At 42.4% G+C, this 23,776-nt stretch overlaps 1 protein-coding gene across 4 annotated transcripts in view; it reads right to left on the minus strand.

Moving 5' to 3' along the window:
- WASF3 (WASP family member 3) overlaps positions 1–23,776 on the minus strand; it is a 730,276-nt gene that overhangs the window by 331,904 nt on the left and 374,596 nt on the right. For all 4 annotated transcript variants that reach the window (XM_069639295.1, XM_069639297.1, XM_069639294.1 and 1 more), the window contains one exon: positions 17,735–17,888. In XM_069639295.1, the coding sequence (XP_069495396.1) occupies positions 17,735–17,888 (154 nt within the window). The remainder of the gene's footprint in view (positions 1–17,734; positions 17,889–23,776) is intronic.

Genomic DNA, 23,776 nt, shown 5'->3' on the forward strand with positions numbered 1-23,776 from the left:
TTGACTGTGCTGGCCATGAATACACATGGATTGGCTCCAGATTTTGTTGTTGGGGCCCAATGTATCCCACACAACATTGCAAAAGTGGTTTGTCCTCCAAAACCTGAACTAGTTGAAAGGTTGACTTCAAGATTCAAATGATGTGTTGTGGTCTTTACAATTTTATGCAAAGCAAGTTTTAATTATGTGTCTAATGTTTTGAAACTGTATTGATCACACAAAAAGTTTAATAGTCACACAGTTGAAATGTTATTAAGAATTATTTTATTTAATGGTTTTTGATGTAATCTTAGTAGATATGCATTAATAGTTGTTTTACTAGTCCTTTTCTTTATCTTCTCACCTCAATATCATTGATTTATATTACAAGAATAAATGAGTGATTATTTTAAGTATGTGCCTTTATTGAAGAATCATGGAAAAGTATTTTATGATAAAGATTCTATATATGTTTTTTCTGGCCATAATTTACAGTAAAACAGATGCCAGGTGTAAAGTTAAATTTGCTACAATTTATATTGCACACAGAACATGGATGGACATGAAAAAAACAAGCCCTTGTGTGGTTGATAGTAATGAAGCATTATGATAGGGCTAAAGTCAAGGGGACACGTGTTTGGACTGAGTCCCCTCACCTTTTTTAGAGGGCACCCACGTAAGCTAATTTCTGGAGAAACATTCAATTGGTATGTTAATGAGTTCACCCACTATTTTTAGGGGAGGACTAGAACACTGGATTATGGTCTGACCATGCGCAACGCTGAGTAAATAGGCTGAGAATGTATGGATTTAAGCATGGCACAAAGATGCATTTGCTCATAAACCTTGAAGAAAATTACTTCTCTATCGCATCGCATTAAGAAGAGTAATTTAGAAGAGTATTAATTAAACATATGTTCTTAATACAAGTAAGCATCACCCTGTCAGAACAAGTAATTTTGTATTTGTATTTATTTATTTGTATTGCGTGCCTGGCCCAGAGGCACATGGGCGCATTTCTTGAAGAGGTATATTAGCTACATAGACAGGTACATAAGGTAACAAGTTGTGCAGCACTTGCAAATGTACGGTAAGCGCCTCGCCTGGATACCATGGGCCCAGTTACTTGGGCAGGTACATACATTTACAGGCAGGCACAGTTCCTTGAGATGGTACATACATTTACAAGAAGGTACATATGTTACAAGTAGTGCAAAGGTTAGCAAAATTCTGTGTGATGTTAGAGATACTGGAGATACTGTAAGAAAGAGTGTGGGAGAAGAAGCAAGGAGAGGGAGGGTGATGCATGATGTTATAAATCCTGTTAGAGGTAAAGAAAGTTTTACATGCATGAGGCAGCGCAGTCCTGTAGGAGAGCTAAGATTTAGCTTTATTCTTAAAAGCATAGGAAGATGGTTCAGATCTGAGTGTGGAGGGTAGTGTGTTCCACAATTTGGCTGCAAGGACTGGGAAGCTGGATTCCCCATCCTTCTGTAAGTTGAATCTGGGTATCGATAGTGAGTGGACTTGTGCAGTTCTTAGTGGTCTGGTGGAGGTGTGGGCAGTGAAGTGGTTACCAAGGTATACAGGGGCTTTGTGAGTCAGAGCAAGGGTTTTGAGTGATATTCTGTGGACAAAAGGGAGCCAATGTAGGCTTTGTCGAGTGTCTGATATATGAAGTTTCCTAGGAATGTTAAGGGCAGCCCTAATGGCATTGTTCTGGGTTACCTAAAGCTTGTTGATGTTTCTTTGGCTAGTCCGTAGGTAGAAGGCGTGGCAGTAGCCAATTTTAGCCATAACAAGGGTTCTAAGAAGGATAATACAGTTAGTGACCGTTAGGAAGGGTCTACATGCTGTTATAAGTGTGCATGTGTAGGCCGAGGCTGATACCACAGCATTAGTTTGTCTCGTGAGTAAGAGGGTGGAATCAAGGTAAATGTCAAATGTTTTTGTATCCTTTGAGAACTTAATGGTGTTCTCATCGATAATGAAAGATTTAAAGGCAGGGTCCAATTTATTGAGTCTGATGTGCGAGCCTAAGATAAGTAACTCGCTTTTTTCATCATTTAAGCTAAGCCCATGATGCACCATCCACCCCTGGATGACTGTGTAAACATCATTGAGTGCTTTTGAGTCAGTCGTGTAATCACCAGTGATAGGGATGAGTATCTGGGTGTCATCGGTGTAGTTGGTATAGGTGACACCCAGATAGTTAAGAATATCAAAGAGGCTTTGTAAACACATTATACAGTGTCGGGGAGACACAAGACCCTTGTGGGACCCCACAAGAATAGGTGACAGTTCAGCAGAAGTGGAGGGTGAAAAGACCTGCATGGTTCTGTTTGCCAGGAAAGATCTGATCCATGAGGTAGCTTCGTCTGAGAGGTGGGCAACTGTTAAGGTGCTGGCAGAGAATTTGGTGGTTGACCAAATCAAAAGCTGCCGATAGGTCGAGCAGTAGTAGAAGGCCCAGATTACCCTTATCTTTTAAATCCTCAATTTGTGTTTTTAAATCAATAAGGGTGGTTTCTGTTCCGTGTCCAGGACGGAAGCCCGATTGTCGGAGGTCTAGAAGTTTGTTGGATTCAAGGTAGGCCTGTATTTGTAAGTAGGCTGCCCTATGCAGGATTTTTAGTAGGAAGGGCACCGTGGTAATGGGTCTGTAGTTAGCAGGATTACTTAGATCAAGGGTGGGTTTTTTGATTAAAGGGATAACCCATGCATCCTTTCGGTTGTCCGGGGCAGTCCCGGATTTAAAGGAAGCATTTATGAAGGTGGTGATGAAAGGAGCAAGGTCGTGGACGGCCTCATTGATAAGGGCAGGAGTCACCTTGACAGTTGGAAGGTTTGAGCTTTTTGATAATGTTTTCCACTTCTCATGTAGAAAGGGGTGAAAAGCTGAATGATTTAAAGGGATATGGTGATGCAGGGATGTTGTATGCGGGAGAGTTAGCAGCTGGATCGTGGAATAGGCTACATTTTTTGTTGTTGATTTTAATTTGCAATGTGGAGATTTTATCAAGGAGTGCTTTTTGGATGTTAGTGCACTATGAGGTGTCAGTGTTGCACTAGTCCAAGGGGGCTATGGGAGACTCTCGTTAAGAATCTTGAAGAGCTCTTTGGTGTTAGATTCAGCCTGCAATACACGTTTGTTAGAAGCATCTTTTTTTGCTCGGAATATAACTTCTTTGTAGTTAGAAGATGCAGTAGGTCAGGGTACTTTTATTGGCGTCAGATGGGATACTATTCCAGTGCGCTCTGCATTTCCTTTTACTTTGCGGAGATCTCTGAAATGTGGTGTAAACCAAGAGTTGAGATGTGGACGTGGTTTTGGTTCACGCAATTTTAGCAGGGGTACAGAGTTTAGTGCTTTTAGGATAGTATGATTATAGGTGTCCACTAGGACTGTAGGGTTGGAACTAGATAATGAGATATTGTTAAGGAGGGGAAGGATTAATGGGAGAAGTTTCTCCTTTGTGATGTCCTTGTTGCGAGAGTGAATGGCAGGAGCAATGTTCTTTTTGGTACTTAGGGGTGTGGAATTAATTGCAAAGGTTATTTTGTGATGATCAGACCAGATGCACGGTGTGATGGACATCAGGTTAATCATCCAGTTAAAGTCAGAAAGCCTATCAAGGGTTCTCCCTTTGATGTGAGTAGGCTCCTGGATGTGGTGGGTGAATCCTAGATCTGTTGGTGAGCTGGCTAAGTCGAGGGCTTTGGTATCAATTAGGTCTTGGAAGCCAAGACTGAAATCTCCAAGTAGTATAATTTGTGAGTTGGGTTTAGTGTTGGGAACGAAGAGGATGGAGATATCCTTGGCGAAGGACGAGGTAGGTCCTCGCGGCCCACTAGAAGAGGTGCAATGTGGCAGTTTGATTGGGTGAAATAGGCAATTTGATTGATAGCAGTTCAGCAGATGGGATCTGAAGGTTGGGAATGGGTCTAAGTTCAAGGGAGCTCTTGAAGATAATGGCAATGCCACCACCTTTTCATTGGTTTGTGCTCCTGTCACATCTAATAATGGCGTAGTTATCTGGTATCGCCAAGGACAGTGCTGGGCCAGCTGCAGCGTGTAGCCATGTTTCCATAATGGCGTGGAAGTCAAGGTCTTCGGTTATGATGAAGTCGGCGATGTCAAGAGCATGAGCTGGGAGGGATCTGGCATTGATTAGGGCACCTTTGATCAGAGAGTCTTTAGAACTAGAAGGGCTGTTGTCCAAGAAGGTTGGGGGATTGTTGTGGGCAGAAGTCAGGGTATCAGTATGATTACTCACATTTGTGGAATTATCCTGTTAGTTGCTAGTTTGCTGTTGCTGCAAGGGTGTGGGTGATACGTTTTTTCGCAAAATCTAGTGCCTAGTCTGATTTCTGAGGTAGGTGGCGCACGGTTGGTTTGGCGTTGGTTTGGTTGCGAAATGTTGTAGCCAAAGGGCTGGGGAGTTCAGGTAGGGGTTGGTGTCTGGCATGGTGTCTATAAGCACAGGGCTATGCGGGCACGAGGTGAGAATGGTTGGTGATAACAGAGGGGAAGGATGAGAGGACATGCTGTTGAGAGTGTGACATGAGCTAGTAAGGTTATGTTGTAATTGTTCCATCTGGACTGTATGGGGGTGCAGTAGGTCCGTGCTGGTGTTGAGAGTAAACCAGGTGATTTAGTGATGTGTTGAGGAGCAAGGCAAGAGTATATGTCCAGTAGAGCCAACGCATTGTAATGTGCGAGGGCAGACGTGTGTTGGTGATCTGATTAGAAGGCCAATGAAGTGATGTAGTACATATCAAAACAGTGCAAGACAATACTGGGGCAAGGAAGACAAGTTGTGGCGCTGTACTGAGGGCAAGGAAGACAAGTTGTAGCACTGTATCCCACTATAGATAGGCTGACAATATTAGTACTAGTGGTATATCTAACTAATGTTGGTATTTAAAAGGTAACTGTTAGCGAAAATGCGCATTCCTCCGTGAACCCAAGAATGTTATGCTGTAAGCATTAAAGCATAGTGTGGAAGGCTGTACTCAAGAAGGAGCGTCAGCATTGGGACGTTGATCACGAATCCTAGATACACTAATGCAACTATAGGTTGAGGCAAATGAATGTACATACAAGTAATCAATCCTGGGTTAACAACAGCTAACTGTAGTAATGGCCGACAGCGATGCAAGCGTTAGATGTAAAATATATGCCGTGAGGGTCAAATAAGTCCCGAAAAATGCAGGTAAAGGCAAGCAAAGTAGTTAGCTGAGCTGGTAACCAGTATGAAATGACTGGCATGATTAAGATTGGGTGAAGGTGAGCAAATGTAGGTAGTGGTAAAAAAATAATTTGCTACGCTAAGGACTACTATAAAGTGGCTGACATGAACAGTGGCGAATGAAGGCAGACAAATGCAAGTGGCGGTAAACAGAATAGTTTGCTGAGGAAATGTCCACTAGAACAGGGCTAACAAACCAAATCAACTGAACATAGATGAATGCATGCATCGTCAGGCAAAATGGTTCTAAGGACTAGTAACCGTAGTAAGATAGCTGACATACACAACATCAAAGATCGTCAGAAGCAACAGAGTGCCGTAACAGTCGAATGAAGTACTGTAGATTAGATTATCTAGCGTGCTAACTTGCCCGCAGAAGCTTACAAGTATACAATACCAAACAGCAAAGAACGGTCAAGTGGCACAGCGTGCATTAGGTGGGCTTTAGGTGACTTCAAACATGTATTCTAGCCAGTATTGTGATAAACCCAGATAGATTGCACAATGCAACACATAAGGACACACAAGAACTTAAGCCTGTTCACAAGGAGCTGCATTGGCTTGCAAATCAGGTACAGATCTTTTGCAATAGCCACTCAATCTAATGGCCTACCTTTCATGATGTATGTCTCATTTACCTTATTTTCCATACACACCACCCTATGGTGGTATTCCATGAGTGGACCTATTTACTGTACTGACATGTTGCACTTTCTTGAAAAGTTTGCTGCATATTTAATTTTTTATTTGAAGTGGCTGATTTAAAGGCAAAAAGAAAAGTTCTCTTTGGACATGTGCTTACAATTATACAACATTTAAAACAACTATCATCAGGTAATACTTGCGAGTACGCATTTCATGGAAGGGCAATTTATGTGTACATTATTTTCCAATCGACACTTCCTTAAAAAAATGCGCACATTAAAATCATATGATATTATGCATGAGATATTCATGTTCTACACAATTGATTATAAGAGCATTCAAATTGTCAGTGATTATTAAAAAGAATTAATAAGTAACATGTTTTTTTCCCCAGGTCTAAGTGAATCTAAAAAGTTAATTGCTGCAAATATCACAGAATTGCGCTTACCATGATATATACTGTCCCATAACATACTACAGGATGTGTATTGAAAGCCCTGATATAATCGCTCTAAATAGTATCTTCGTTTTTTGCTAGTGGTGCTGGACAAAGAACCAGTAGATGTTTAAGTGTTTTCATTTCTAGGGGATTCTTACAGAATATGCATGATCTACGAGTGTATAATGATTTTGTCATCCTTCCTATGATCTCACGGGTCAACCAGAGATTTACCCTGAAGCGTAAGAACAGCGTTCTATATTTTGGGCACAAACATCTTAATGACTAGAATTCAGGATTATTCAGGCTTTTGATTTCAAAGTTGCCTCCCTCAAATAGTTTGTATTGCATACATTGTTCCAGCGTGCAGATTCAATCATGGGGCCACAGCTTCTTTTTTTACGATAAGGATCGCTTTCTAGCAGATCCAGCGAGATTCCTGATGCTAACATGGTGCGTACAATGGGGCTGATTTATGGAATTATTTGCGCCGAAAAACGGGGATCTGTGCGCCATTCTGCCCGCAAATCCCTGTTTAACAAATGGGTATTTGCGGGCAGAATGGCGCACAAATCCCCGTTTTTCAGCACAAAACATTCCATGAATCAGCCCCAATATGTTTTTTCCAATATGTTTTTTAAAAAGCTCCACAGCGACTATTCACTGTGGAGCTTTTTAAATAAATCACTAAAATCACTAGCAATGACCCTTCAACATTATTCATAATGCATTTTTGATAAATGTTAAGCATTTTCCATGTACACATTGCGCTGAGGGATAACAGTCCCAATTCATACCACAGTATGCACATTGGTAAACTGGAGGACAAGGACAGAACTCTCTTCCAGAAGTAACCTAATAATTTTGTCCAATAGGCCATCTCTTGATGAGCCCTAGCTTCTATTCCATACGTAAGCACCAGTAGCACCTTTTGTTTGTAAAATTGAATTACCAGTTGCAAGGTACATTTTCCATATCTTGTATGTATTATTAAGGCTTGTGTAGCTGCCGTCTGTGCTTTCTTCTTTCTTCAATTTAAGGGAGGTCTGTAGTGTGGTTATTTGCACTGAGACCAAGATAAGAGTTAATGTTAATGATAAAGGATATTTGTACCGCACACTATCACCACTGGAGTGGTCCCCTGGCGGCTCTGAAAAAGGGGGAGGGGGTGAATTAGTAGGAATAAGCTGGAAAAGTGCAAGAGAGCAGTGATATGCTGTTGGCAGCCTCAGCCCGGTGGGTTCGTTGGCTGAGCTTGGGGTGCTTTACGGTCGGTAGTCATTGTGTGCTGTTGTGCGAGTCTGTGTGTGGTTTGTTTTGTGTAGTGAAGTTTGTGCAGATTGTTGTGTGGTAGGCTTGTGGTTGTGTTTGGTTAGAGTTTGAGAGGTGTATGCAGAGCAGTGAAATTGTTAGTGGATTGGTTATTGGCATTGTGGTCCTTGCAGTTCCGTCTAGGCATGAAGCTTGCCATCATTCACTATTTCATCTGAGTGTGGCACTTGCTAATCTTCAAGAGTACTCATTAATTGCGTCTACTTTAGTCCCATAGAGGAGCCAATTGCTTTTAGTTTTTTTTTTTTATCTGTTTGGAAGCGCAGATCAATATTTTGGTCTTTTCCAAATTTATGGTCTAGGCATTGTCATAGGATTCTAAAGCAGAAAGTAATTTTTGTAAACCTTTGGGTGTTTTGGAGAGTAAGACTAAGTCATTAGCATAAAGTAGCCACAGTAATGCTTGTTGGCCCAATTTTGGAGGAGAGATGACGGACTTGAAATAGTGTCCAATGTCTGCTATAAAGAAATTGAACAAGGACGCGTCCTCGATGGGCAAGTATGGGCTTGGATAGATTGCCATCTGGAAACAGATGCACTTGCACCAATGCGTTTGTATGGCGCTGAGAGCCTAGGGCTCTTATATATGATGGGCACTTTGCTCTTTGCAGTTTGTGAAATAGTTGTTTTCTCGATACAGAATCAAAAGCAGCTCGGAAATCGACAAAAGCCATGTACAAAGGTTGTCTAGTTTGCAAACCATGATTCATATAGCCAACAAATTGACTGTAGTTCCCAAGCCTAGAACACATCTTATTTGATATACATTAAAGAGTTTTTCTTCCTTGACCCAAACAGCAAAATCTATTAACAATCTCACAAACATTCCCGGGATGTCTAGTATGGCAATTGGTCAGTAATTGCCAGGGTACTCACAATCTCCTTTTTTGAATATTGGTACAATAATTGATCTTTTCCAGGTCAGGTCGGTGGAATTTGTCTCTGGTTAATGACTTTGGAAAATAACAGCATAGAATAGCAGTGCCTGGGTGGATTTTAAGCATTTGGTTAGTGAGGCCATCAGGGGCACAAGTAGTACTCAGTTTGTTAATCTGGCACACTATTCTAAAGTTGCAGTCAATGAGAACTAACCACACTGCGAGTCTACCAATTATTAATGATCATCAGTTGTCAGCATTGGTATATAATGCTATTCAGACCGCCGAATAGCTCAAATATTTTTCGTATTATCCTTATGCGCCAACTGGCAATGAATCAGAGTCTTAGTAATTCAAGAACACAATCAGATTTTCAATTCTTCTCTCAAGCTCTTTATTTTTATCCAATTTCCAAATTGATAATGGTTTCCATTTTCCATAATAGTTCATCTTATTATATCTCTACACGTGTTCCAACACCTTCCTACAGTGGCTCTTCAGGAGAGATTTCCTTTAATCAGTTCCAAATACTGTATTGAGTAAGCTTTTTTCCCTTTTTTCAATTTTTTATAGTGCATTCCAGTCACTATCTGGCACAGTATGTCAGCTTTGGCAAATGACAAATTGCCGTTGATGCTCCAAAAACATACATCCTCTGCTATGTCATAGTTACAACAAGCATAAAGATCTTGAAAGTGTTGTACCCATATTTCTTCGGAAACAGAATTAATCTAATGTGATTTGTGCCACTTGATATGGTGCATTTAGCATTTTCCAAATGTGGGCACAATTTTTAAGACTATCATCATGAGCATCGGTTCTGATTCTCGTTGATAAGTAATTGTCCGATTGGATTTTAGCCAGTTCTTAAATTTCATCTTTGATGTTCTAGTGGCTCGGCACCTTGCACTCATGGGCAGACGACACGTCTGTCTTATATCCATGTGTATTTCTATTTTTGTTGTTGTTTCTCTCTTGATCAAAGGCATGCTCATGTTTAAAAAGCTGCTACATAGAGAGCCTAAGATATTAATTTGTGATTTAGATGGCAGGGACTTCTTGAAGACAATATTCAAGATTTGATACTGAGGCAGCTAACCATCGAAATCGATTACGTCCACTTGAGATTTCCAAATTGTGAGCATAAAGGTCCGAGTCATGTGAAGGCATCAGGAGGCACCATGTCATAGTTAACGGCTCATGGTCACTATGAACCTGTGAGAGTACTTAAGTTTATGACAATATTTAACATGGTTCACTGGACAAAATATAATCATTTGGTTTTGCCGGAATATGACGTCTAAGGGACCAATTGAGCATGATAAATGGTCTCTCCTCCAAATTTTCTAACCATTTCTGATTACGTTTACTTACATTGGCTGTGGAACCAGCAAAGCAATGTATGTTTAAATCGCCAGCTATAATTGTATGTGCAATTGTTGTAGCTTGCATGATGAGTTCCAAAATTGTATCTAAGTGTTGAAGAAAAGTGAATTCCAATATGCCATCATGATTCCAGTAAAAATTCAGAATTGCAAAATTGCCCGCGGGTGATCTTACTTTGACCAATTGCATGAATATATTCGGAGATGGCCAGGGTTCTAAAATTAAGCGTGATTTTGTGCTGACTGCAACCATCAATCCTGCAGATGGTCTACCGCGGGCAGAAGCTTGCAGGTGATAAGGATACTAAAAACCCATGCCACATTGGAGGTTCAGTGAGCCATGTTTCTTGTAGAAGAAACATGTAAAAATCATAAAGCGGATTATGCTCAATACGGAGCAAATGTTTAAATTCTCTCGTATTCCAGCAGGCTAGCTTGAGGGTGGTCGACTGTAATTGCAGAGGTTGCTATACCTCAAATGCTTGTCCATCAACCTGCGAGTGGTTAGTTCTACATGAGTCCTGAATAGTGACCATGGGGACTGGGGTCACCTGCAGCAGGGTGTTTAAGGCACCACATGTGCAAGTAATTCTAAGCATGGTGTAAAAGCCTCAAAAGCAGAAGAGATTCGATTGACCGGCTCTAGTGGCAACTCAACTTGGGATATATCTGGTGAGCAAAGATCTTCGAATTGGTGACTGTCACTAAAAATAGCTAGTATGCTAGACCTATTTAGGGTGTATGTTTGATGTTCACCACCTCTACATTTCAACAGCAGAGCATGGTGATTTTGGGGGACTATAAGACTCCTCTTTTGAGTGATGCGCTCTGTATTGGCAGCCGTTTGTGGTCTTAGATATCTATTGGATAGACTAGGTTTAAAATCGTAATAAAGGTGTATCAGAAAGGGTATTGGTTTCAGAACTTGTAATTGTGAAGAGGTAGAGTGGGGGTATGGAGAAAAAGTGTGAGAAATTGTACACTTGACAAGCTCATTCCTCCTGTTTCAATGCGAAAAATGTAGGTTCGAGCATGGAAGGAGGCTTATTCACTTGGTCTCAAACATTCTTCTACTTTTGTATTCGTGACTGGGGCTACTTCTGAACTATGTATTTCTTCCAATGGGCTCATATTATTCATATGCTCAACTTTGGATAATAGTGCATTCAGCGGTTCCTAATTCATCACAGATGTTGTAGTGGGTTTGGATGGCTTAAGTAAGGTGACCTCGGCTACGGTTTTCCGCACCTTTGTCATTTTGGTGCATTTCTTAGTTATTAATTTTGTTGTGTTGTGAATTTGCATATTTGGCAATGATAAAGATTGGATAGAATTGCGAGATCTCGCTTGAGAAGATTTAGGTTTTTGGGTTGTTTTTTCATCAGATGTGTACACTGTCTAACAGATTTTGTGTTACTAAATATAGTATACGGCAGGCAAGAGGAATAGGACTTTTCCGGGTCTGCCTTCTACGCTGGGTCTTGTAACATAATGCAGTCTTCTTCTGGCGGCTTTGATGGGTTCTTAAGCCTGTCATAAGGAGGAGTGTTGGGGAGAAGTCTCAGAAATGTGCTAATTCCTCTCTACCTTAGAGACCCCCCAGCACTTTTGCTGGACATTTTTCCCACTCTCTCATGAATTTTTCTGTGATTTAACATGGTTTCTTTTTGGTCTTTGGAGTCTGACAAACTCCATAGGCATCATCTTTGCATTGTGACACAGCAACTCAGTGCTTAGATTTCTCAAAGGTTTAAATACCTTCTCTTGGTAAAACTACTGTTTCCAAGAGCAGTTAAGTGAAATTGACTTCACTTAGATTTTATAACTTTCTAGACCCAGCACACACTATTTTACCATAGGGTGCTGGAGGGGTTAATTAGTATCCCCCTTTGTCTAGCTTCTCATGTAACATTTTTATGTTTGCAGCTGCAGCAAACCATCCAAGGGTGCCATTTTTGTCAAAATGGCCCCGGTCTTTTACCACCATCTTTTTCTTTGTGGAAAGGTCCTTCTTGAGATTTACTCTACGTGCCAAACCAGGTTTGGTCCCTTTGTTTGCTTTTTGACTTTGGCTCCAGGGTGTCTGGCAGGGGCAGGAAGCGAGGGAGGTGCCGAAACTCTATGTGCTTAGTCTCCTAGGAGAGAAGAATGCATGCTTAGGTGATTGGCCGGCTGGCTGTCCGGCAAGGACAGCCACCCTGCTGGGTGACTGACAGCTAGGCTGGAATTAATGGGAGAAACCTGCATAAAAGGCGAGGCTTGTTGGCTTGGAAGGCAGAGTTGGCCACTGGCCGAAGGAATCCAAAGAACTTTAAGAGGACGCCAGCTGCAATTACTGGACTGTTGGTTTGCCCGGTGAACCCCTGCTGCTGTGCTGTGCTGAAACTCCAATTTCGTTTTGACTAGAGAAGCCCTGCAAGGACGACTTCTCCCCTTGAGTTGGTGGGACCAATCAACTCCAAAGTAAGACACCTGGACATCCTCTCGGAGCTGGTAGAAATTCCACTGCAGTTGCTGCTGGAACTAACAGCCAGGGAGAGGACCACCAGATCGTGTGCATTGCTTTTGAGTTGGCCAAGAGCATCAGGAAGACCCTCTGGACTCCCAGGAAGCAGGCCAAGCCTGAGCCACCTCAACAGAGTGCTGTACCCCAGATGCAAGGAAAGCCCATCTTGACAGCCAAGAGTCTACGGTGTTGCTATTTGCTTAGACGCAAGGAGCTGAAACCGCAAAGTGACACTGAATAGGAGTTGGTTCTTTTCTGTCACCGATCGTCCCGTTGCAGTGCAGGAGTCCTCCAGACGTCCTCCCTCTTAGCCCCACGACTGAGACCCAGGAACACGGGATCTGCAGAGCTCCACAGCAACAGAAGTCAGCCAAAGCCGTTTTTCTTCTAACCAAAAGGTACAGTCTAAGAGAATTTACCTCTTGTTGTAACCTTACTTGTTCTCTACTGAGACTCGTCTTGGTTGCCCTGTAGAGTTGCTAACAGCTTCTTTAATTCACAAGCCTAATCAACTTGTGGCCCTGCTTTGATTTCTTCTTTTCTACAAAGACTTCTAAAACATTGTGCAAGACTTTTACTTACCTGCAAGAAGTGCTTCAGCTCACCTAAATTTTGCCCAATTGACTTTGGCCTAGCCTGGCTCCCTGAATGATGACTCTTCCCTCTGACATTGTGTTTCATCTTCCTTCCAGGAAAGGGTTAACGAACTTTGCATTGGGGGTTACCAAAAGTACTTACCTGCTTCAGAATATTTGTGTTATCTCTTGTGTTCTAATAACCTTTTTCTTTGACATACTCCTAAGTCTGATTCTAAATGCAAACAGTGGTATATTAATGTCCACAGTGTCCTAGTTACTAAAGTCACCTGAGGGTGTAGGAAGTGTCTGTGTGCCATCCAAAAAGGGTACTTACTGATTTTGAAATATTAAGTGTGTATTTTGGAGTGTATTTGTGTGTTACTATTATATTGCCCCCTTCTGAAGAAGGCTTACTCTAACTGACTGTTAAATAAATCAATAATTGTTTAAACACGAAGCCTTATGTGTAAGAGTTTATTTGAATACTGTGAATCTCTGTGTAACTCCCCTCTTGAGATAAGCCTGGCTGCTTGACACGCTACTAATCTGTGTAGTACAGACTTATACCAAATGTTGGGTTCCCATTACCAGGAGATCAGGGTTGTTGTGAACCCAAAAGGTACTGCATACAATCTTGCCATCATGTGCCTTGTTGAGGCTCATTACATTAGGTGAGAATATAGAACGAGCAACTGGTCAAATAGACTCCGGCCCAGACATAGGGAGTTACACAACACATTCAGAATTAAGCAATGGCTCAGACTGGATGGCAGTAGAGAGATTATTAGAGAAGGCTTGCGCTGGGATTAGAAGCATACTCTAGACATATGACTGAAATCCCAGCGCCGTCTCTGTGCTCACAGTATCTGCAAATTCAATTAACATATTATCAAAGATGTCTGGAATCGGAAGCCTATCGGCTAGTTCTCTGCTACCTTGATTCGGGTCAGCTAGGGGAGTCGCCAAATTCCTTTTTACTTTGCAAAATTATAATAATGTCTGAGGTTCGTGACTTTGGTTGTTTATGAGAGCGTCTTGGTAACCGACATGATAATGATTTTAACCCCCCCATTATTCATTGTTTTGTTAGCTATTCCAACCTTCATCGCATTCACCACCACAGCGTTTGGCATGTCTTATTTTAAAGTATAGATGTGGGTCATATTTAAACCAAATCGTGCAGGCAAAATGTTCATACACTCCACGAGGCTTATTGCTGAAAGATGTTAACGAGGCTAAGAGTGCTAAATAAGACAAAGCATCGACGTAAGTAAGGCAATATGTAAGAGCTCACCGACTCACCAACTGAACTGCCAACTGCACTTGACAAAGGCACTCTTGCAAATGCGCGTGCGCAAATGCGTGCAGCCAGTGCTTTAGTAGTCGGCAGAAGTGGAGGCGGGGCAAACAAGTAAACGCTGTTTAATGTCCAACAAAAAGTTCACAGCGGTACACAATAGTCGACAATATTCTGTGTGAGCACATTCAGCGTTAGACGTCGTTCCTGCTGCCAACTGCACTCGACAAAAGGCACTCTTGCAAATTTGGTGCATATGGAAGCAGAGGTAGCTGCGAGGGTGTCATCTTCGGATATGGTGTGGAGGGAGTAAGAGTGACCTCTAATATATATTTGTGTTTTCAAGGAAACTGAGGAGATTCCCTTGAAAACACCTAGTTTTAAGAAAGGGCCATGGAAAGGGGTGAAAAGGATGGCATCTGAGATGCCCACATTCTCACAGCCTTTCACAGGAAATGCTTCGAAGGGACAATATGGACTATTATGTTCATAAAATATGACCAGTAATGGTATTATTCTACAAATAAGTAATACCTGACTTACATCCTTCTGTGCATGTTATTCAACTGTGCCCAAAAGTGATGACTACAAATTACCACATTTGTAATATTCATGTTTATTATTCAGGATGCTATTAGACTCTTTTTTGTAATGAAATCACAAGTGCTCAAGACTCATCAGAACAGAGGAGAAGGAGTCATACAGAATCAAAGCAAGGAAAAACTCTTGTAAGATCTGGATTCGTGGCAAGTGCCTGTGGGTTGCAATAGACCAAAAGGTTTATGGGCCACAGTGTTAGCCATCATCGACATCCCAGATGACAGAATATGTCATTTAAATACATACTTTGTCGGTGTGCAGTATTAATACGCACCTATGGCCTACGCGCATTTCCATCTCACTATGGAGGCCTTCATGTGGAGGCCAACCAGCAGCACCTGCAACATTGCCGAAATCAAGACGATTGCTTGACTAAACACAGAAGCCAGTAAACTTTTCAAAACTCAACTCATTCTAGGCAAGCTGTAATTTTAAGGATGTTCTCTTTTTTTGTTTTTTTGCAACTTTGCACCTCTGGCTCTGGGTGCAACAGTCTAGTCAGTCTGGTGGGCATTCACCCATTTTCCCCCTTCCCGGTCAGCATGTGCGTCTCTATAAATATTAACCCACCGCTTTTCATCCATCAATATCCATGCATCTATATTTCGCGCTGTGATACAAGCTGGTGGTTTTAATTCGCACTGAAAGTAGGCAGTGAATAGCTAGTTAGCCAACAGCAATACATACTTATCAGGTGTTGGGAAGTAAGTGCATTCAGTAATATTGCAATAGGTGGCTGAGTCCCAAGGGTTAAATTATTTAACGATGGACATAATTTCAGAAGTCGTTATGATGGGTGCTAGGTGGAAAACTCTGTTTTCACGTTGGTGGGACATGACACATTGAGACCTTTATAATCAACATAAATATTGGGTTGTTATGTGGAATAGTTTAAATATTTCAGTTGATTCACGGCACAGCTTGAAACTGAAAGTAGAAAATAATATTGTGCATTTTTGTGGCATTTGTTACCGAAAACGACCCCTTCCTTTGGTAGACAAAGAACACACTGTGAAGAGTCTGTTATTTGTCCTTGAATGACCCGTACTAACAACTTGCAGGATACAGTGGGTTGGCGCCGGACCAGTAAAAAATTACCGGCACCTGACTGCCCGGTGCCACCGGGATATTCCAAGTCCGGCAGCCGGGAAGTTAGGCGCCAGCAATTTTGTTAGTTCCCATTCCCATAGAGTGGGAATGGGGACACAGGAGCACCGGCACTGTTGATAGCGGTGCCGGTGTTCCCGTGAAAACTCTGCGGGTGGGTGCCGTCACGCCCAGCAGGTCTGAGTGTGCCGGTCCGGAAACAATGGTCCTCCTTACATAGACAATGGAAAAATTAGCAAATGATGCAAGCATAGTTTTACATAATATTTATGCAACTAAAGTTGGCATGTGTGCTTTATGCTCGATTCACGATGTGACAGATTAATATTCAATTTGATGCAAAGACTAGAAATCGTACATGTACATTTTACTGTAAATTGTTACAGTATGTAATGTCTATATTATTTCTGAAAATGGATACTTAAAGATATTTTTCCATTTCCCAAATTACATAGCCACGTTCCGAGCATGTGTGTGTGTCATGGATACAAACTTCCAGTGGAGAACCTCTTCAACCAGAATTGGACAATAACCATCAACAACACAATTTTAATATCAATATTTTGGGACGATCGTCGGGCACCAGAGTATCCATATGTAGTTGCAGTAGTAAGATGCTTCATGCCTGCTTTAATGGTCGGAATACGTGCGGCTGGAAAAGTGTTGCATTTCAAAGTGAAAGGACTCCTTTCTTCTCACTAACAGAACTTCATGCGTGTCGATGAAACATTGGTGATGGAACATAAGCGCTTTACATTTAACCACAGAGAACCTTGACTCATGAATGAAAATACAGGGATTAATCGATCGATCAAGCCAATCACCAATATTTGATAGATGATGATAGTAATAGAAACAACGTGAAGCGTGCAATGTTTTCAAGCCATCACTTCTATTGGCAAAAGTAATAAATGTTTTTGGGGATGTAATCTTCTATTTTGGAGCGCTATGTTAAAAACAGAACTACTTTTTACAATCCAGACTATTGCTATTTTCTTCAAAATATACGTTATTGATTCCTTGTAATGAAAATAAAGAGAACTTTGCACGCTGTGTGTGAATGTGTGTGTTGACCTTCCTGGTTTTGCATTAGGTAACTTTATGACGTGGGTGATGACAGGGTACATTTGGGAACATTTGGCTACACTGTTGACGAAGGTCATGCGAATAGGTGGAGCATATTGTTTTGACTAGTGATGTCAGCTTGAGGGGCAGGTGATCTAAATTATTGCCGCTAGGGCACTTGAGTTTAGGGAGATGGATCAACGGCTACGTTTTGCACAAGATGGCAGCACCCGACCCGGTTTTGTAAATTGTGTAAATGTGAAAAAAACTAAGATAAGATGCATTGTATTTCTTTGTTGATTGATCGATGTAGGCTCAAAAATACATGCCCGATTGGGGTTAGTAATATTTTGGAGCGAACTTCGCCTTTAAGTAATGACCCTGGGGTAAAACATGTTTTTGACAGGTTAACCAGAAATCTTTGGGTCATTGCCAGTGGACTTTCTCACTTGAAACATACACAGCCGTGGCAAATCATGTTTTTTTCTTCTTTTTTTAGCTAGAGGTGCAGGAGACTCAAGTAACCATGTTTTGCATTTGCTAGTGGGGTAGGGGATACCTGCATATACAACCTTTCTACCATACCATGCAATGTTTTTGAATTGCTCAACTCAGTCTTTAGGAATTATACAGTCAAATCATAACAGCATGTGCAAACACATTAAAAATACCTGTATGTTGAAAGAATGTTCAATGGAGGTGGCTTGTCACAAGTATTATAGATGTCCGTCACTGGGTGTGGGATGCTGTTCTTTGAAACCACTTGCTGATCTTGTATAGTTGAACTTTTGAATGCTTTCCTCATGTTAATATCTTGTAGAGAAACTGTGATAACATTAACACGTAATTAGTTTGTGCCATAAATAAACAATCTTGCACTATTGTACTAACAAGTTAACACCAATCAATCATTACAAATATGTAGTTGCATCAGCTATTCTTTTAACAAAACATTAGGAGGCTCATTTTTGGCATGGTGTAGCGTAAGCAAAATGCGTAAAACCTTTTATGCATTTTGTTTACGCTATGGCCCATTTATGTCCATTAGTATGACTGACAGGAGAGGGGGAACGCAACTTGTGTTTCCTCCACCTCCCTTCCTCTCCGTCATACAAATGCCCTAGCAATTGCATTGACATGCATTTTCATGCTGGGGGATCCCTATCGAGCTTGCCAGATTTATGAGCCAGAATAAAGTAGGAGAATTCCATAGGAATTGATTCTAAACACTGCCTACTCTGCTCACTTGGTTGGCAGCATTTACAATTAACCTCTGCCTGACACGTGTGCATAGTAGGCAGTGTTTACTCATTTGCACGGCAGAGTGCAAATGTGCAGGGCAAAAGACGGTGTACACACGTGTACTCTGCATTTTACCCTGAACATTTGCACTTCACTGTGCAAATGACCAAACCTCAGCAGCAGAGAACCACCTAATTAGGTCTATACGTAACGACTCCCTGCCACCAAATTACGCTCTGGAGCAACATGAGCTCCTAGGTGTTTGTTAATTACAAGTACAGAAAATTCACATTGAATTGAGCATTTTATAAATGAAAAGATACAGCAACCACATAACGACTAAGTCACAGTAAATGCAAAATCTACCAATTTGTAAATACAACTCCCTATATTTAAAAAGAACCATGGAAATGCTTTGGTTGTGGCGCTATGCCTTAATGTTTCCTGGCTAATGTCACATGGTTAAAAACCAACAATCACTGTCTCCTCTGTTATCAGGTGCAGGGTGAACACCAGTTTAAAAGCCATCGGAGAATATTATGGCAGAAAAAACAAGTTTCAACCCTTTGGTGGTGCAAGAAAAAGATGTGTCCCTATTACTTGGCTCATGCAAGAAAATGAGAAGTTGCATATATGTATCATCTTTCTGGTAACTACAGGGCCCTTCTTCAGAAATCGCAATCAAAAGGTTTCAAGGTGGCCGATGAAAAAACTGTCACAAGCGCTAGAAAATATTGTTTGTCTAATCCTACACTTTCAAAATAAATGTGTCATCTGGATAGCAACGGTATCGATAACTTAGAGGTCAAAGAAAATTAATCTAGAAAAGACGGAGCTATATCTTGCATATCCATCTTAAAATAGACTTACTGACTGTTAAATATGTATCGAGGGCTGCCCCGTGTCACATTTATTACCTCTCCATCCATTAAAGGGAAACACAACAAACCTCCCACGCACCAATAATTACAATTCACAAAGCTGGCATGCTGGACTGGGATTCTCTGTGCAATCTAAAAATCTAAAACAAAACAAAGGTTTTGCAAACAAAGCGAAAGAACTTCCAATCTGCCCTCATCTTTGCTGTCCCTCTCACCTCTTCACCATCCACTTCAACCTTCACTTGGTTTCTTAGGCCGTTGCCTTGGGCTCATGCTTTGCTATGTTTCTTCCCCTTTCTAGGACACCACCCTTCTGGTTCATCTCTTGTTTTCTATGAGCGGTCACTGTCTTTTTTCTCACACATGTTCACCCTCCTTTTTCCGTCTCCATTTCCTTGGCACTGATCTTACCAACTGCTTTGATGATTCCAGCTTCACTCACTGATTTGGTTATTGTGGCTGCTTGGTGTGTAGCTTCCTAGGCCTCTTGATGGATGGTGGTCACCCTACCCCAGGCACCTTTTGGCTTTCCTATCCCCTTTGGTTGCTCATCCTGCCCTATCCCTTACCTAGTTGCTGATCTATGATGGTCTACCCTTCCTTGGCATAACTGCTTCTTTATCTTCCCTTTCCTTGATTCCTGATGCCTTACGTTTCTTTCCGATTTTATGTGCCTGTCCTCATCCTATCTTTGGTTGCCTTTAGTCCTTTTGTTCTCTGCATTTTGCTCCCTGCCATTCTAGGCTTTCTTCCATCCATCTGACTTATCCATGATCATCCTTCGACTTTGAATGGTTCCATTCTTGTGCTCTCATATCTTCTTTGTCCCCGTCTTACTCTTTTTTTCTTTCACTTATGTTGCCTTAATCCAGGAACTCCCTTCCACCACATCCATCCGCTGCTTACGCTATCAGCAATTATCCCTTTCCTCTTCTTAGTAATGCTGTAAATTATCCTGCCACTTCTGTCCACTCGTATTCCTTCTGGTCACCCTCTCCCTTTACTCCGTAGGCTTCTTTTTCAGCCCTTCACTATTTGTGTTCATTTTCCCCCTCCCCCTCCACCCAAGTAGTTAGTTTTGGACAGATTTGCGCGCATGAGCACTATCCACTCCCTCCTACTACTTCAGTTCCAGTGACTTCCCACACTGACATTTATGCTGTCCTCATCTTCCCCTCATCACCTCAGGTTTTCTTTCACCTCCTTTCGCACATCCCTTTCCCTGCGCTTGACCTCGCCTCCACAGTTGCCACCTTCCCATGCTCGCTTTTCTTCCCCGCATTGTTTTATGCATCCCTGTCTCTTCAATCCATCTGTTTTTGCTTGCCGCCCTGTTGCAAGGATTTCACACCTTGCTTTCCAAGCGCTTTCCTCCACTGCCCGGTCTCTTGATCATATCCGCTTCTTCTTTCCCTTCACTCTAGATGTATCACTCTTCCAATGGCTTTTCTTGTTCTACCTCTCTTTTGATTGCTCTTGATCTTGGCTCTACTAACGCCTTCTGCTTTGTCCACTAGTTTCTTCTTTGGATCTTCATCCGCTCTCCCACGCCTATTCGCCATACTGCTAGTCTTGCACCATGGCTCATCCAACCAGCTCCTGGGTTTACTACTGTCGCTTTCCCAGTTTATGCTTTGTACTTGTTTTTGGTTGTACTACATGCATTTTATGGAGAGGTTTTACAATGTGTTACCAGCTCCAATTATGCGATGTCCAGTTGCCACCTCCTTGCCTTCCCTCACTACTAGTGCACTGCACTTCTTCCTCCCTCTAGTGCTGCATTAGGCTTCCATCCTCCTCCTTTACCCTTGTTCTTTCTCTTTTGCCCTCTGTGTGTGGTCTCGTTCCCTCCCTAGGTCTGCATTATTCATATTTGTGTCTGCATTACAGAAGGATGTTGTTATTTGCCATGTCATCTTGACACAACCCTAGATGTTTGACGCCATTAATATATTGCCAATTTTGATTTACAAGTTTGCTAGAGTAGACCATTAGGCTTCTACTTTCTTCCCCTCCCTTTCTAAACCCCGAGAACTCCACCACCTTATGCTAAATCCTCCCTCTGCAAGTATATCTGGATTGGAGCTGTTCTGCTACCCTTCTTCCGCTATACTAGAATTTGTTTTCCCAGCCTTACACTTGGGCAACAGACACTTCGCCCATTTTTAGGAACTGCTTCAAACGCATATTCCCGAAGGACTACTTTTCCAATCCTCAAAAGAAAGAAAATGATAAAACATGCTTAGATGCAACCCAGGGATGCCCATTGCTGACACGTATACTAACACTACCACTAAAGATAAAATTACAGACATTCTCATCTTCACACATGAGACTCCCAAGCACTGGGGTTCAAAAATTCTCAACACCCAATAGTAGGTTACGTGTGCATTAAAGGAAGAACAAGGTGTTAAGGAGAAATTTAATTTTAGTGCTCAATTCCTCCCACCTTATAGAACCCCAGCTCTTTTGCTGGACTTTAGGACTTTTTAATTTTAACCCTGGAGTGAGTGAGCCCTTTTTCTCACTCACTCATCTGTTTTGACCAGATTTGGAATATGTGTTTTTGGAGTCTGACAAAGTCCTTGTACGGTGACACACAGCACCTTCAGTGCAGTGTCACAGAGAAATCCTTTACATGTCTCATAAGGTTTAAATACCTTTTCTTGTGTGAACTACTGTTCACAAGAATAGTAAAGTGAAATTGACTTTACCTACCTTTTCTCTTTGTGGGTCCAGCATACCCCATCTTATGTGGAGTCCTGGGGGGGTTACTTCCTAGCCCCTTATCCTACCTACTCATGTAAAAAAAATGTTACGTTACTAGTGGCAGTGGTTTAATTTTCCTACCATTGTGCTTTTCTACCCCAGGCTGAATCCTTAGCTGCAGTATAGCACCCATGGGTGACCATTTTGTCAAAATAGCCCCAGCTTTTTTTGCCATTTTCTGTTTGTGAGGTCCTTCTTGGGTTTTACTCTGTGCACCAAGACAGGTTTGAGCCTGTTGTTCATTTTGCCTTTGGCGGGCTTCAGTACTGAAACCTGCCTCTGGCTCCAGTGCATCTGGAAGGGTTGGACGTGAGGGATGTTCCTGAATGCACCCAGTGCTGATGCATGAATGGGAGAAACCTGCTTAAAAGGCAAGGGTTTTGGGACTGAAGACAGAGTCGACCACTGGGAAGAACAGCCTGAAGAAACCGTGAACAAAGCTTGCTGCATCCTCCTGGACCTTTGAATTGCCCGGTGAAGCCCTGCTGCTGTGCTGAAACTCCTTTTTCTGATCGCCAAGAGAAGCTCCGGAAGGGAAGACTTCTTGGGTTAGTGGGAGCAACTAACCCAGAGACGAACTCCAGTGGACCATCTTCGTCAACAAGCTGTCCTTCTTTGCTGCTGCAGGAACCTGGTGCCAGGGGTCAAGAAATCCATAGTCAAGTGCAACGTCTGTGATCCGGCCAGAAGCTCCAGGGGTCTCCCCAAGACCCTCCAGAAGCAGGGCAACCAGAGGTCAAGTCCCCTCACCAGAGTGCAGGACTCAAGGAGTGAAGGAAGCCCAACCGGTTTTCAAGATCTGCAGTGGTGCTGTTTACCGAGCACTGAAACCGCAAAGTGTTGCTGATCCAAAACAGAGCCAGTAGCTGCTGCCGACCTCCGAATTGATGTCGCACGAGTCCTCCAGACGTCCTCCCTCTTGTCCCAACGACAGAGGCCCAGGAACACAGGATCTGCATCACTGCAACCAGACAGAAGCCAGCTGGACCAATCTTCTTCTAACCAAAGGTACTGTTCCGACTTGGGGTACTAACCTCGGTCTTTAGCTTTGCTCTTCTCAGTTGAGACTTGCAGTAGCTACTTTATTAAAGTCGCTACCACCTCTTTGATATTCGCAAAGTCCGCCCCTCTCTCACTTTCCATGCTACTAAACTTTTAATCTCCTCCCTTATCTTCTCTCGCCTCTTCTACTACTCCTCCTTACTCTTTGGACTACCTACTTCTCATTTCGCCCCCCTCAAATCTATCTACCATTCTACTGTCCGTACCCTCTGTCTCCTTACCTCCCGAGACTCCATTTCTGCTTCCCTCTCATCCCTTGGCTGTCTTCCCTTTCACTCCCAACTTAAATTTAATTTCCTCTGTTTAGTCTTTAAATCTCTCCATGGTCTTGCTCCCCCTTATCTCTCCTTCCTCCTCTCTTTCTACACTCCCTCCCACTCCCTTTGTTCAGCGGACAGCTTCCTTCTTACTGTTCCTCCATCCCTGTGTGCCCCCTCCTGTTTCCGCTCCTTCCAGCTCCTAGCCCCCCTGCACTGGAACTCCTTACCTCTCTCAATCCACTCTACATTTACCTTCTCCTCAAATCTCTCCTTCTCCATCCCCCGCCATGAAACCCTCCCCGCTTCTTGCTCCCCCTCCTTCCTTTGTCTCTTTCCCCATGATCCTCTCCCTCACCTTGCCCCCACCCACCCCATTCTCGCCCTCATAACCCCATCTTTTTTCCCTCTGCCATTCCCTCCTCACCCCTCCCTCTCCCCTCTCAGTTTAATTGCTCTACTTACTGTTTTGTTGGTCTGATTCATAATTGTAAATTGCTTC

Source organism: Ambystoma mexicanum, chromosome 7q (assembly GCF_040938575.1).
Source record: "Ambystoma mexicanum isolate Mex_15411 chromosome 7q, UKY_AmexF1_1, whole genome shotgun sequence".
NCBI classification, from domain to species: Eukaryota; Metazoa; Chordata; class Amphibia; order Caudata; family Ambystomatidae; genus Ambystoma; species Ambystoma mexicanum.